The sequence below is a fragment of the Mustela erminea genome, chromosome 13 (genome assembly GCF_009829155.1).
Source record: "Mustela erminea isolate mMusErm1 chromosome 13, mMusErm1.Pri, whole genome shotgun sequence".
Lineage (NCBI taxonomy): Eukaryota > Metazoa > Chordata > Mammalia > Carnivora > Mustelidae > Mustela > Mustela erminea.
The window spans coordinates 65,135,170-65,148,846 of NC_045626.1; the positions used below are offsets into that span (position 1 = coordinate 65,135,170).

General features: G+C 38.9%; 1 protein-coding gene and 1 pseudogene across 2 annotated transcripts in view; one reads left to right on the forward strand and one right to left on the reverse strand.

The window, feature by feature from the left end:
- Positions 1 to 13,677, reverse strand: part of SPECC1L (sperm antigen with calponin homology and coiled-coil domains 1 like) — a 138,636-nt gene that overhangs the window by 87,817 nt on the left and 37,142 nt on the right. For both annotated transcript variants that reach the window (XM_032309157.1, XM_032309156.1), the window contains one exon: positions 3,154 to 3,307. In XM_032309157.1, the coding sequence (XP_032165048.1) occupies positions 3,154 to 3,307 (154 nt within the window). The remainder of the gene's footprint in view (positions 1 to 3,153; positions 3,308 to 13,677) is intronic.
- On the forward strand, positions 12,253 to 12,708 carry LOC116571343 (annotated as a pseudogene).

Below are 13,677 nucleotides of genomic sequence, written 5' to 3' on the forward strand. Positions count from 1 at the left end.
GGAGTGAAAGGGCAATGTGGTATAGGAAGACAGACACTAATTCTGCCAGGGATCAGGTGTAGAGCAGGGGAGAGAATTCTGGCTGGCCACAGGACAGGACGACGAAGCAGAAGTGAACAGGACGCACAGCAAGGAAAATAAGGCCACACAATGGAAGCAGCAGAGAAGTTTTTATGGGGCTCTGAACGCCAGGGGAAATTTAGTGAGTTCCAGAGTAAATGTTCTGGAGCAGGGAAGACTCATAGCGAACAGCATTTTAATGAAAATGAATCCAGAGGCTGCTAAGTGAAACACCTGAGGAAGAAGAGTAGTCCAGGAGGAATGTGGGCAGGCAGAGCAGTAAGAGTAAAGGAGGGCCTACATTTGGGGAGTGAGATCAGGATCTCTGCAAGAACAGAAAAGATGCTACCTCTGTAATAGATTTACAGGGCAGAAATAACAAGATTAAGAAGCAAACAATTGCAAATGGAGGCCAAATAAGGAACAGGGTGGTATAACCAGAAGTATTAATTCCTTTTCCCATTTCTGTAAACAGTACCAATCATTATTCTTTCCCAAACCAAAACCCATCCTAAAAAGCAAAGCATCTGGGCATGCCTGAAAGACAAAAGGAAAGGAGCCAGTAATGAGGGGAAGGATTAATAATGCTCCAAAAGGAAAGGAGAAGTAAATGAACAAGAAAAGAGAGAGGACATGACAAAAAAAGCTCCCCTTCTGGGATTACTGTGCCCAGTGAGTAGATGGAAGAATCTGAGTTACAGACAAGTGAACTGGATTGGGAAGTCATGGGGAGTAAATAAAGGTAAAAGTAAATAAGGTAAAAGTGAAGTAAAAAAGGGATGCCTGGGTGGCTCAGTTGGTTAAGCAGCTGCCTTCGGCTCAGGTCATGATCCCAGGGTCCTGGAATCGAGTCCCACATCGGGCTCCTTGCTCGGCAGGGAGCCTGCTTCTCCCTCTGCCTCTGCCTGCCTGTGCTCACTCGCTCTCTCTCCCTCTGCCTCTGATAAATAAATAAATAAAATCTTAAAAAAAAAAAGTAATAGTAAATAAAGGTAGAGAAAATCAATGGAAGAGTTAAGGATGTTGTTAGGGGATGAACTGTATCCTCCAAACTCATATGCTGAAGCCATACCCCCCCAAGACCTCAGAACATGACCGTTTTTTTGGGAAAAGAGAATTAGCTTAAAAGGTATTTATATTAACATGGGGTTTGTAAAAATGGGCCCTAATCCAATCTGACTGGTATCTCTATAAGAAGAGGAGGCCAGGACACAGACACAGAGAGAGGTATGACCATGTGAGGAGACAATGAGAAGGCAGCAAACTACAAGTCAAAGAGAGAGACCTCAGAAGAGATCAAAGTGGCTACCACCTTGATCTCAGACTTCTAGCCAGTTCTGGTGGGAAACTACATGTCTGTTATTTAAACCACCCAATCTGTGTATTTTGTTATGGATGCCTTAACAAACTAATACAGATGTACAAAGCTGCCTCCAGTAGAGGCAATGGATCCAGGGAGAATATAACTGAATTTAGCCTGTGAAGGCAGGTGGCACTGGTCAGTAGGGAACCGGTACAAATGCATCTCTCCCAGTAAATTCTAAAAGCTGGAAATGGGAAGATATATAGATGGTATTGGAATACCTAATTTCCTTCTTACCACAAAGGCTGCAGTGTTTAGTGTGGTGATGACTTCAAGCTTGAGATGTGCAGTCCTTGTTCCACCACCAGCTTTGCAGCAATGTGGTACAGTACCCATTAAATATTTTCTGAGCAAATGAACACAAGGCCTTATGCAAGATACTTAAGCTTTAAGCATAGCTCTCACATCTCTAAAATGAGGATAATAATAGCCTCTACCTCCAAGGACTATAGTAAGGATAAAATGGAACGGTGCCTGGTATAACAGTGCCTTCCTCATGATCATACCACATGCCTATTATAACTAACAGGCGGTGGGTGTGTGATCTGGGATAGAAGGATGAGTCCACAGAAGATCAAAGTAGGAGAGAGGACAGTAGGTAAACCTGGGCTAGGAAAAACTCTAATACACATATACGAGGGGGTAATGGTCTAAATAATGATCATAAAGGAAGTCTGCTATTATTTTTGCCAATGTGCTTTCATCAGCTGTATTACACACACATGACCTTAGGGCACCTAGGTGTCTTGGTCAGTGGAGCATGCGACTCTTGATGTCAGGGATGTGAGTTTGAGCCTCACATTGGGAGTACAGATTACTTAAAAGTAAAAATTTTTAAAAAACACAAATAAATAATAAAAAATAAAATGAATACACATGATCTTGTGTGTACTGGAAGGGATGAGTTAATTAACAGACTCCAACAAATCTAAAGCCGAATTGCTGCTAATGAATGAAGAAAGAATGGTAGAACAGGAATGCATGGATCCAGCATTGATCGTCAGAGGCTGCTAACATCTTGGAAAGACAAACAACCAGAAATGATGCGCTTGCTGGTAAAGGACAACTACTGTGTATGAAGGCACCTTATGAGGGAAAAAAAGAAACCTGAATTTGAACCATCAAGGCTCTAGATCCAATGACATTAACAGTAAATGAACAAAGGAACATGGTCAAAGACATCAAGGAGATGTGACATCAAAATCCAGATCACGGAAAAATATAGTTCAAACAACGTATATTTCTATAAAAATTAAATTTTAAGAAAAAAATAGATTTAGGAAAGGGTAACAATTATTATATACAAACCTTAAGTAAATCCTGACCTAGAAACAGTAAATACACCTATTCAGTATTTATGAAAAAGTTGGAAATTTGAATAAGTTTTTCTTTATATTTATAATTTGAGAAATTATTAATTATTTTAAGGACTAATAATAGTATTATGATTATATATTTAGGGGAATCCTTATCTTTCAAAGATAATTACATGTTTGTGGATGAAATTACAGGACACTTAGAATTTGCTTCCAAATGAGGAGGGAAGGTGGATGTGAAGGAATTAAGACTGGCCTTCACTTGACAAGGGTGATGAGTACATGGGTTTGAAATACAAATACTTTTGTACATGGCATACATTTTCTGTAATTAATGGAACACCTTAAATACTACTGCACTCTGCTATTCAAACAAAAAAGCAATTTAACTCTTACTCTGAATGCCACCCATACCTGTGCTGATCTTGGATTTGTTCTCCACGGTAGTCATGGCAGGGGCTGATGCTGAAGACACTGTGGAAGGGCAGGTGCTTTTCTTTCCTTTAACACCATTAGTCACAGTCACCCCTCCAGCCATTCCAGCTAAGAGGTCATCACTGCTCTTGGTCTAGAACAAACAAAAAATAAAAGCAAACTGATTAGATGAAACAAAAGTAAAGAGTATTTTGAGACTACACAAAGCTCTTGGCTTTTACACTGAATTCAAGATCAAGAGCTCCACAAAGATTTTCTGACAGTTAACAAACAGTACTTAATACTGTGCTACAGAAAGACAACCTCTTTACTGGTTTATAAACAATCACATGCTTCTTTCTAAAATATGAAAATCACATATGTAATCAAAGACTTTATGCCCACACATGCCCACACATGCCAGAGTCAGTGAATGAGAGGAAAGTGAAGACATCCTCTTTGTTACTCTTTCTAGGACATGACTTACAAACAGGGATCATCTGAATGCTATCACATGGGCTCAGAGAAAAGTTCTATAATTGAACAAAAAATGCCATCTTATAATTTCTAGAGGGAAATACCACTAAGAGTCAGAAATGATCTTTATTACTTTAAGGTAAATCAGTGATGGAACCACTATTTTGAAAATTTATTTTTCTTACCTGACCTAATTTTTCAGTAGTCTAATTTAAGCCAAAATTGATTTTTCTTAAAGCTTAGTCAGTATATAAAATCTAGACAGTTTAAGGTTAGAGTGAGTAGTCAGCCTAAATGATCAAACTATTTGAGAAAGACCCTTTGTAATGCTTTTTTATATTTTAGAAGGACAAAGAAAAACAAAAAACAAAAAACAAAAAAAAACAAGCTTTTTAAAAAGAAAACAAGAGACAACTACACTTCAATTAAAAAAAAAGGAAACAAGCACTCTGGATAAGATCAGGTATAAAATTATTAAAGAAAAAATAGTGAAGAAACCTGTTTTTACTTCTAGGAATAGAATACAGAGGACTTAAAAATCTGTGAAAAAAAGAAAAACTACTTTTTTTTTTAATTAATTCATTTGAGAGAGAGAGAGAGCACAAATGCAAAGGGTAGAGGGGGGGAGAGAGAGAATCTCAAGCTGACTCCACACTGAGATACCACCACCCTGACATTAAGAACTGAGCAGAAAACAAGAGTTGGATGCTCAACTGAGTAAGCCACCCAGGCACCCCAAGAAAAACTACTTTTTAAATAAAAAAAAGATCCGGGACGCCTGGGTGGCTCAGTTGGTTAAGCAGCTGCCTTTGGCTCAGGTCATGATCCCAGGGTCCTGGGATCGAGTCCCACATCGGGCTCCTTGCTCAGCAGGGAGCCTGCTTCTCCCTCTGCCTCTGCCTGCCATTCTGTCTGCCTGTGCTCGCTCTCTCCCCCTCTCTCTCTCTGATAAATAAATAAAAATCTTTAAAAACTAAATAAATAAATAAATAAATAAAAATTAAAAAAAAAAAATAAAAAGATCCAAGAAGTTTGTCCCATTAAGGTGAAAGCATAAGTTAGCCAAATAATTTACTACTCTTGTCTACCTGGAGCCACACAACCATAATAAATTCCCAGGCAATCATAATAAACTCATCTCTACAGATTAAAATGCTTCATAAATTACTAATCTCTAAAGTCTTTTCCTGTTCTAAATGTCAGTAGAGTAGGTTCTATTCTCATCATTCAGATATAAAAGTTATAATACAATAGAATTAGCTAGGTCAATCTGTCTTACTAGAGGTAGAAAAAGATTAATGTTTAAATGAATTAAACTAATTCAGCTTTGGTAATTTAGGACTGTCACATTATGAAAAATCTAGTTATATAATGAGGAAGGAGAATACTGTATTAATCACTAAGGATTGCTCATATTCTTTAAGGCTAGTTCCTGTTTATGAAATTAGTCATCAAGTATGATGCAAAAAATTTGTCAATCAGTTCTACTTCCCTCCTGTCAATTTGTCCCTCATCAATTAATCAGTATATAAACTCAACATAACCATATATTTTCAAATAACCTTTTATAGTCCATTAATAGAAGTTAGAATTATCTTTGAGGTAATTTTTCTTCCTCTACAAGTTAAATAATAGCAGCGTACTGGCACATGAATAAACAGTAGATAAAGAATCCAAAAAGAAACCGCATATATAGACACCTGACTTATGACCAAAGAAGCAGTACAGAAGAAAATGGGTTTTTCAATAAATGATACTAGGTCAACTGCATATTCACAAAAGAAAAAAATGAATGAACCCTATTTCATACAATATCAAAAATAAATTCAAGCTTTCCAACTATGATTCAAAATCTTGAATGATGAAATAACTGATAAATTTGACTACATAAAAATTAAAATCTTGGGGCACCTGGGTGGCTCAGTGGGTTAAAGCCTCCGCCTTCGGCTCAGGTCATGATCCCAGGGTCCTGGTATTGAGGCCCACATCGGACTCTCTGCTCAGCGGGGAGCCTGCTTCTCCCTCTCTTTCTGCCTGCCTCTCTGCCTACTTGTGATCGATCTCTCTCTCTCTCTCTCTCTGTGTCAAATAAATAAATAAAAAATCTTAAGAAATAATAAAATAATAAAAAATAAATTTAAAAAAATAAAATCTTAAAAAACTTTAAAAACCCTGTGCATAATACAAAAATGAGAAACTGGGAGAGTATATTTCCAATATTTCACAAATAAAGGGCCAATATCCACAATACACAAAAAATTCTTAGAAATCAATGGTAAGAGACGCATAGAAAAGTGAGCAAAATGAAAAATCATCTACAATCAGTCCACATACAATACAAATAGTATAACCAGTCTAACTCAGAATAGGAGAAATGCAAATTAAACACCACTGAGATACCACATCTCACCTATCAGACTGGCAAAAATGAAAAGTTATGACACATTCCTTTGTGAAGGATGAGGGGCAACAGGCGCTCTTTTAAGTTGCTGGTGAGAACACAGCTGGATGTGGCCTTATGAAGGGTATCCAGCAATGTCTAACAGAACTACATAGGCATTTACTTTGTACCCAGCAACCCACCTCTAGGAATTTCACCTGAAGACATACCTCCAATAATACAAAAATACATATGCTTAAGGTTACTCAATGCATTGACTTTTTATTAACATACAATGTTAATATTTAATGTAATATTTAATGTTAATTTGTTTCAGGGGTATAGGTCTCTGATTCATCAGTCTTACACAATTCACAGCACTCACCATAGCACATACCCTCCCCAATGTCCATTACCCAGGCACCACATCCCTCCCACTCCCCTCCACTCCAGCAACCCTCGGTCTGTTTCCTAAGATTAAGAGTCTCTTACCGTTGTCTTCCTCTCTGGTTTTATCTTGTTTGATTTTCCCCTTCCTTCCCCTATGATCCTCTGTCTTGTTTCTCAAATTCCTCATATCAGTGAGATTATATGGTAATTGTCTTCCTCTGATTGACTTATTTTGCTTAGCATAATACCCTCTAGTTCTATCCATGTCCGTACAAATGGCAAGATTTCATTTTTTGATGGCTGAGTAGTAGTCCATTGTGTGTGTGTGCGTGTGCGTGTGTGTGAATCACATCTTCTTTATCCATTCATCTGTTGATGGACATCTAGGCATCTAGGCTCTTTCCATAGTTTGGCTATTGTGGACATTGCAGCACTGACTTTTAAAAGATTTTATTTATTTATTTATTTGAGAGAGAGAGAGAGAGAGAGAGCATGAGAGTGAGCGCACAATCAGGGGGTGGGGTAGAGGAGAGGGAGAAGCAGACTCCCTGTTGAGCAGGGAGCCCAACTCAGGACATGATCCCAGGACCTTGGGATCGACCTGAGCCAAAGGCAGACACTTAATCAATTGAGCCACTCAGGCACCCTTGCAGCATTGTCTTTAACTGCAAAGTATTGGAAACACCTTGAATATCCATACACAGTACAGTAGCTCAATAAAACTATAGTACATCCACACAAAGACACATTAAACAAAATAAGAAGGGTGCCTGGGTGGCTTATTGTCTGCACAGGGCTCTCCGCTCAGTGGGAAGCCTGCTTCTCCCTTTCCCTCTGTCTGCTGCTCCATCTGCTTGTGCTCTGTCTCTAATAAATAAAATCTCAAAAAATAAATAAATAAATAAATAAACCCAGAATGAGAAAGACTACTATAAATTGGTATAAAGAGATTTCGAGAATACATTAAGTGGAAAAAAAAAAAAAGCAAAGCGCAGAAACAGATCTAATTATGGCAACTTCTGTTTAACAAAGGGGAAATAACACAATAAATATACATGCATCTGATTGTGCAAAAAGAAACACCTCAAGGAGAAAAACAAAAACCCAGCTAGACTGTTTACCTCCAAGAGATGGCTGGGGACAGAGTGAGAAAGAATGGGGGAAGAGAGGGGCGCTTCTCTGAACACATCTTCTCCTAATTCTGACATGTGGAATGGAACCTTGGTAGTGTTTCACATGCTCGCAGTTAATTAATTAATGAATTAAACAAGGATACGGGAAAACCTAAAATGGAACACCATTGGAACAAATGGACACAACTGCATTTCAAATAAATAAAACAGTGGGTTAAGCCTCTGCGTTTGGCTCAGGTCATGATCGCAGGGTCCTAGGATCGAGCCCCACACTGGGCTCTCTGCTCAGCAGGGGGCCTGCTTCCCGCCCCACCCCCATCAAATAAGTAAATAAAATCTTTAAAAAATAAAAAAATAGGGGCGCCTGGGTGGCTCAGTGGGTTAAGCCGCTGTTGCCTTCGGCTCAGGTCATGATCTCAGGGTCCTGGGATCGAGTCTCGCATCGGGCTCTCTGCTCAGCAGGGAGCCTGCTTCCTCCTCTCCCTCTCTGCCTGCCTCTCTGCCTACTTGTACTCTCTCTCTGTCAAATAAATAAATAAAATCTTTAAAAAAATAAAAAATAAAATAAAAAATAAATAAAAAATAAAAAAATAACACAGCCACACAGGGTGAAGGGTAGAAGAAGAATCCAAGTATCCTCTGAAAACGGTTATTTTGACCATAAATCCTCAAACTCTGAAGTTAAGACAAAAAAAAAAAAAGTATACATTTTGAACTCTACCTAGCAGATTTGTTTCTGGCAGTGGTATGGTAAGCAATTCTGTAACTATTGCCTACATATTCTAGGATTGAGAAACTAAATATATTATAATGAAAGCCAGGTTTCTCACTGTTGGGAGACTGGGACTACAAATACAGAAAGCGGAAAGGCTACTCTAAACATTGTCAACTGGATTTGGAAGTAACAGCGTGAACTCATGGGTTTTAATACATATGGAAGAAATAGACACAGAAATTGATACAGATAGGTGAGTTGTGCACATGTCTGTGCATATTTCCTCTCGGTCTGCTGAGTAGGTTTAAAAACAGTAATACACTCAAAAGCAATGAACACACCTAGTTCCCAAAGGCTTTATTTTTTTATTAAAATTCAATTAATTAATATATAATGTATTACTTGTTTCAGGAGGTACAGATGAGTCATCATAACATCTAGAGCTTACCACAACACATACCCTCCCCAATGTCCAAAAGCTTAAAGTGCCATCCTTCACTAAAAGGAACAAAGCCTTCTGGAAGAAAAGGCTGACTCTGGGGTAGGGCTGGGGAAAGAAAATTTCTCATGTCAGAATTTAAGGGGTTGCTCAAAAAAGAACAGGAGCACATTGAAAGGACACTGCAGAATGCTTGAAGGGGCTCCCACTGACCAAATAGGGGACAATATTAAAATGAAAATAAATGATGCCAACCACTGAGAGCCCACTAAGTAAGATTCCATTATTTCACACTAACAAATGAATACATAGATGGAGCAAAAGTGAAAACTCCTTTTAAGTAGAATGTCAGCTACTAAATGTAGGAAGAATGATGGAATTTGAAAAATATCCCTTGGCAAAATCATACTAATATCTGGGACGCCTGGGTGGCTCAGTGGTTAAGCCTCTGCCTTCAGCTCAGGTCAGGATCTCAGGGTCCTGGGATCAAGCCCCGCATCGGGCTCTCTGCTCAGCGGGGAGCCTGCTTCCCCCACCCCCACCCCGTCTGCCTCTCTGCCTACTTGTGATCCCCCTCTCTCTCTCTCTGTCAAGTAAATATATAAATAAATAAAAATCTTTAAAATAAAAAAAGATCATACTAATATCTGATTCTGGAAAGAACCATCAAGAATTGCTAAAATTAGGGTGTGCAAGTCTGATGCCAAAGAGAATTTTTACAAAGTCTCAAAGTATTTTTGACAAGACTACTTATGAATTACAAAAGGAAACATGGAACCTGGTAGTGGAAAAACCAGGCACCACCTTAACCAAATTAAGTTAATATCACCAGGAATGGAACAGATTGACACCATGTAATTCTGAAAATGCTACACCAAGGACATGGGCTTCTGTGGGACTTCTGCCAAAACCCGTAACCCCCAACCTAATCACAAGGGAGCAATGAGAAACCTACATCTGGAGGACAGTCTACCAAATACACTGGCCTACATTCTTTAGTAATGTCAAGGTCACAAAGACAAAGACTAAGGAACTATCCCAAATTTAAGAAGAGCGCGACAACAAAATTAATTTATTACCCTGGATCGAAAGCTGGACCAGAAAAAACATGTTGTTCTTTTTTTTGCTAAAATGGACATTAGCACAATTGGTGAAATTTAATTAAAGTCTAGAGATAAGAAACTAGCATTTTATCAATGTCCACCTCCAGATTTGGTAATTGTACTATGGTTATAAAAGAGAACAGGGGCACCTCGATGGCTCAGTCAGTTAAGCATATGCCTTCCACTGAGACCATGATCTCAGGGTCTGCTTCTCCCTCTCCTTATGTGCACTCTGTAGCTCTCACGCTCACTCTCTCAAGTACAAAAGTAAAAATCTTAAAAAAAAAAAAATTCTAGATAGATTGAGGATCTAAATATAAAATGTAAACTATCACTCTCAAAAAAAGTATAGGAAACTGTCTCTTGACCTTGGGATTGGGAAAGATTTTATAAACACACACACACACACCGCCCTAACCATGAACAAAAGATTAACAAACTGGACTACATTAAAATTAAGAACATCCATTCATCAAAAGATACCATTAAAAAAGAAAGAGAAGGCACAGAGTGGGAGAACATACGTGCAACACATATAAAATGACAAAGGGCTCACATCTAGAACAGGCAAAGAATATAAATCAGTACAAAAAACCACACTATACCACCTCATACCCATTTTGATGGCTACTGTAAAAAAAAAAGTGCTGGTGAGGATGTGGAAAAATTAAAACACCTGTTGGGAAGAGAATTTCTTGGTGGGAATGGAAATGGTAAAGCTGCTGTGGAAAACAGCTATGGAGGCTCCTCAAAAAATTAAAAGTAGAATTACCATATGACCCAGAAATTCCATTTCTGAGTAAATACCCAAAAAACTGAAAGCAGGGCTTCTAAGAGATATTTATACATATATGTTCACAGCTATTATTTACAACAACCAAGAGTTGTAGAAACAACCCAACTGTCCACTGATGGAAGAACGGATAAGCAAAATGTGGTATTTATATACAGTAGAATATTATTCAGCATTTAATAAGGAAATTCTGGGGTGCCTGGCTGGCTCGGTTGGTGGAACATGCAACTCTTGGTCTCAGAGTTGTGAGTTTGAGCCCCACATTGGGTGTCCAGGTTACTTGAAAAAAATAAAATCTTTAAAAAAAAAAAAAAAAAAAAAGGCAGGGGTGCCTGGGTGGCTCAGTGGGTTAAAGCCTCTGCCTTCGGCTCAGGTCATGATCCCAGTGTCCTGGGATTGGGCCCTGCATAGGGCTCCCTGCTCAGCGGGGAGCCTGCTTCCCCCTCTCTTTCTCTGCCTGTCTCTCTGCCTACTTGTGATCTCTGTCTGTCAAATAAATAAATACAATCTTTAAAAAAAAAAAAAGGCAATTCTGACCCATGCTACAGTGAAGATGAACTCTGGGAACATTATGCTAAAAGAAATAAGCCAATGGCAAAAAGACAAATACCATGTGATTCCACTCCTGAGGTATTTACGTTGTCAGATTCACAGAGACAGACAAAAGTAGTTGCCAGGGGCTTGGGAGGGGGAATGCGGAGCTGTGGTTTAATGGGGATGGAGTTTCAGTTTTGCAAGATGGAAGTTTTTGGAAATGAATGGTGCTACTGGGTTGCTTAATGTGAATGTACTTACTGCTACTGAACTGTACACTTAAAAATGGTCAAGAAGATAAATGTTATGTGTATTTTACCACACACACACACACAGCTGAAAAAAAAAGTAAACACAGTAACAAAATAGGCAACTGATTTGAACAGGAACTTCACAAAAAACATCTCTAACTGTCCACTAAACATATAAAAGTAAGATATGAAAAGATGCTTAATTCCATTGATAATGCAAATGCAAATTAAAGCCACTTCAGACCACTCCTTGACCACTTCAGCCCCTCCTTGATCTGGGTGGTGGCTACAGAGCATGTTCACTTTGTGGTGATTGACTAAGCTGAACACAGATGCTGTGTGAACTGTTCTGCATGTATACCTCATCAAGAAAGTTAAAAACAGGGGCGCCTAGCTCAGTCAGAAGAACACGCAACTCTTGAACTCAGTCAGTGTCATGAGTTTCAGCCCCATGTTGGGTGTAGAGATTACTAAAAATAAATAAACTTGAAAAAGTTTAAGACGAAACAAAACAAAACAAAACAAAAACTCTGCTTCTTTTACACAAAGCTACTTGCAGGCTGATACCATTCCATATTTCAAGTTTTGTTACACAGTTCTGCAAATACATGTGCACTTCCACACATAAACAGCAGTTCAAAAAATAAACAGTTCAAAAAAATTGTGAAATTGATGAAGGGAAGAGATTTTTAACTTACTTCTTAATAACAGATGCAAAATGCAAAGCCTTTGGTAAAAACCTTCTAGATACAGGAGCGCCTGGCTGGTTCAGTTGGTAGAGCATCCAACTCATGACCTCAAGGTTGTGAGTTCAAGACCCACGCTGGGTATAGGGATTACTTAATAAAAATAATAAAATTGCTGCACAGGCTCAAGCGTGAAAGATGGCAGTGGCTGGAGCTGGCCATCTGAAACGGACAGTGTAAACCCTACTGCTGCAGAGCCCAAGTCCACCTGCCAGGGAACTGCCAGCTCCGGCCAGGATCTATCATAAGGTTGTTGATCATTATGAAAATCCTAGAAACATGGGGTCCCTTCACATCAAAAAATGTTGGAACTGGATTGGTGGGGGCTCCAGCATGTGGTGGTGATGTAATGAAATTGCAGATTCAAGTGGATGAGAAGGTAAAGATTGTGGACTCCAGGCTTAAAACATTTAGCTGTGGTCTGCTATTGCTTCTAGCTCGTTAGCCACAGATTGAGTAAAAGGGAAGATGGCAGAGGAAGCCTAGACCATCAAGAACATGGGCATCACCAAAGACCTCTGCCTTCCCCCCGTGAAATTGCACTGCTCCATGCTGGCCGAAGATGCAATCAAGGCTACCCTAGCGGATTACAAACTTAAAGATTTAATTAATTTATTTATTTGACATAGAGATCACAAGTAGGCAGAGAGGCAGGCAGAGAGAGAGTAGGAAGCAGGCTCCCCGCTGAGCAGAGAACCCAATGTGGGGCTCAATCCCAGGACTCTGGGATCATGACCTGAGTCGAAGGCAGAGGCTTTAACCCACTGAGCCACCCACACGCCCCTCGGATTACAAACTTAAAAAAGAATCCAAGAAAAGAGAGGCAGTGAAGAAATGAGCCCTCTGTGAAGTTTCCAGCAGTTCATACCTGCTGTCTGTCCACCTGCCAGGCAATCTCTATAGATGTTCAGAAGCCCTCACACTACAAAGAGCTCTGGGACAGGCCCAGCACTTGCTGGTCATGTGGTGGCTCCCATGCAAGCAAAATACACAGTTTACTCATTCCACGTCTTGTGCTTTCTTTCAGGCCACTCTTAAACTGCCTTTACCCAGTCTGCATATATTTTGAATTGTGTGCGTGGCCTCAAAACTGAAATCAGTCGCAAAGTCTCAAGTGTGGTAGTCCACAGGAGTGTGCAAATATCCAATTTCACCCAAATCTATCTTGGGAAAGATTATCAGTAGAAGACCATGGTATGATTATCTGATAGAACCAATTATTGTACATAAAACAGATTTGCATATATATAAAAGAATGTAAGAACAAAAATATTAAAATTTAAAAATTTGTTAAATTTGTTAAAAATAGAAAACCTAGATACAAATGATGAAATAATATAACCAACATATCCACACTTCTCAACTTGGACTTTCCAAGTTTCATGGTCGGCATCAACTCAAAATTTACAGTTAGTTTTTAAATTTTGCCTTTCAAGTTTCAGAGATGGATTATTCATCATATGGTTAACTAATTTTCACACTGAAAAGGTATGATGATAAATAATCATTGAGAATCATCAATTACTTAGACAGATTCTAACTGAAGTAACTGCTACTTACTAA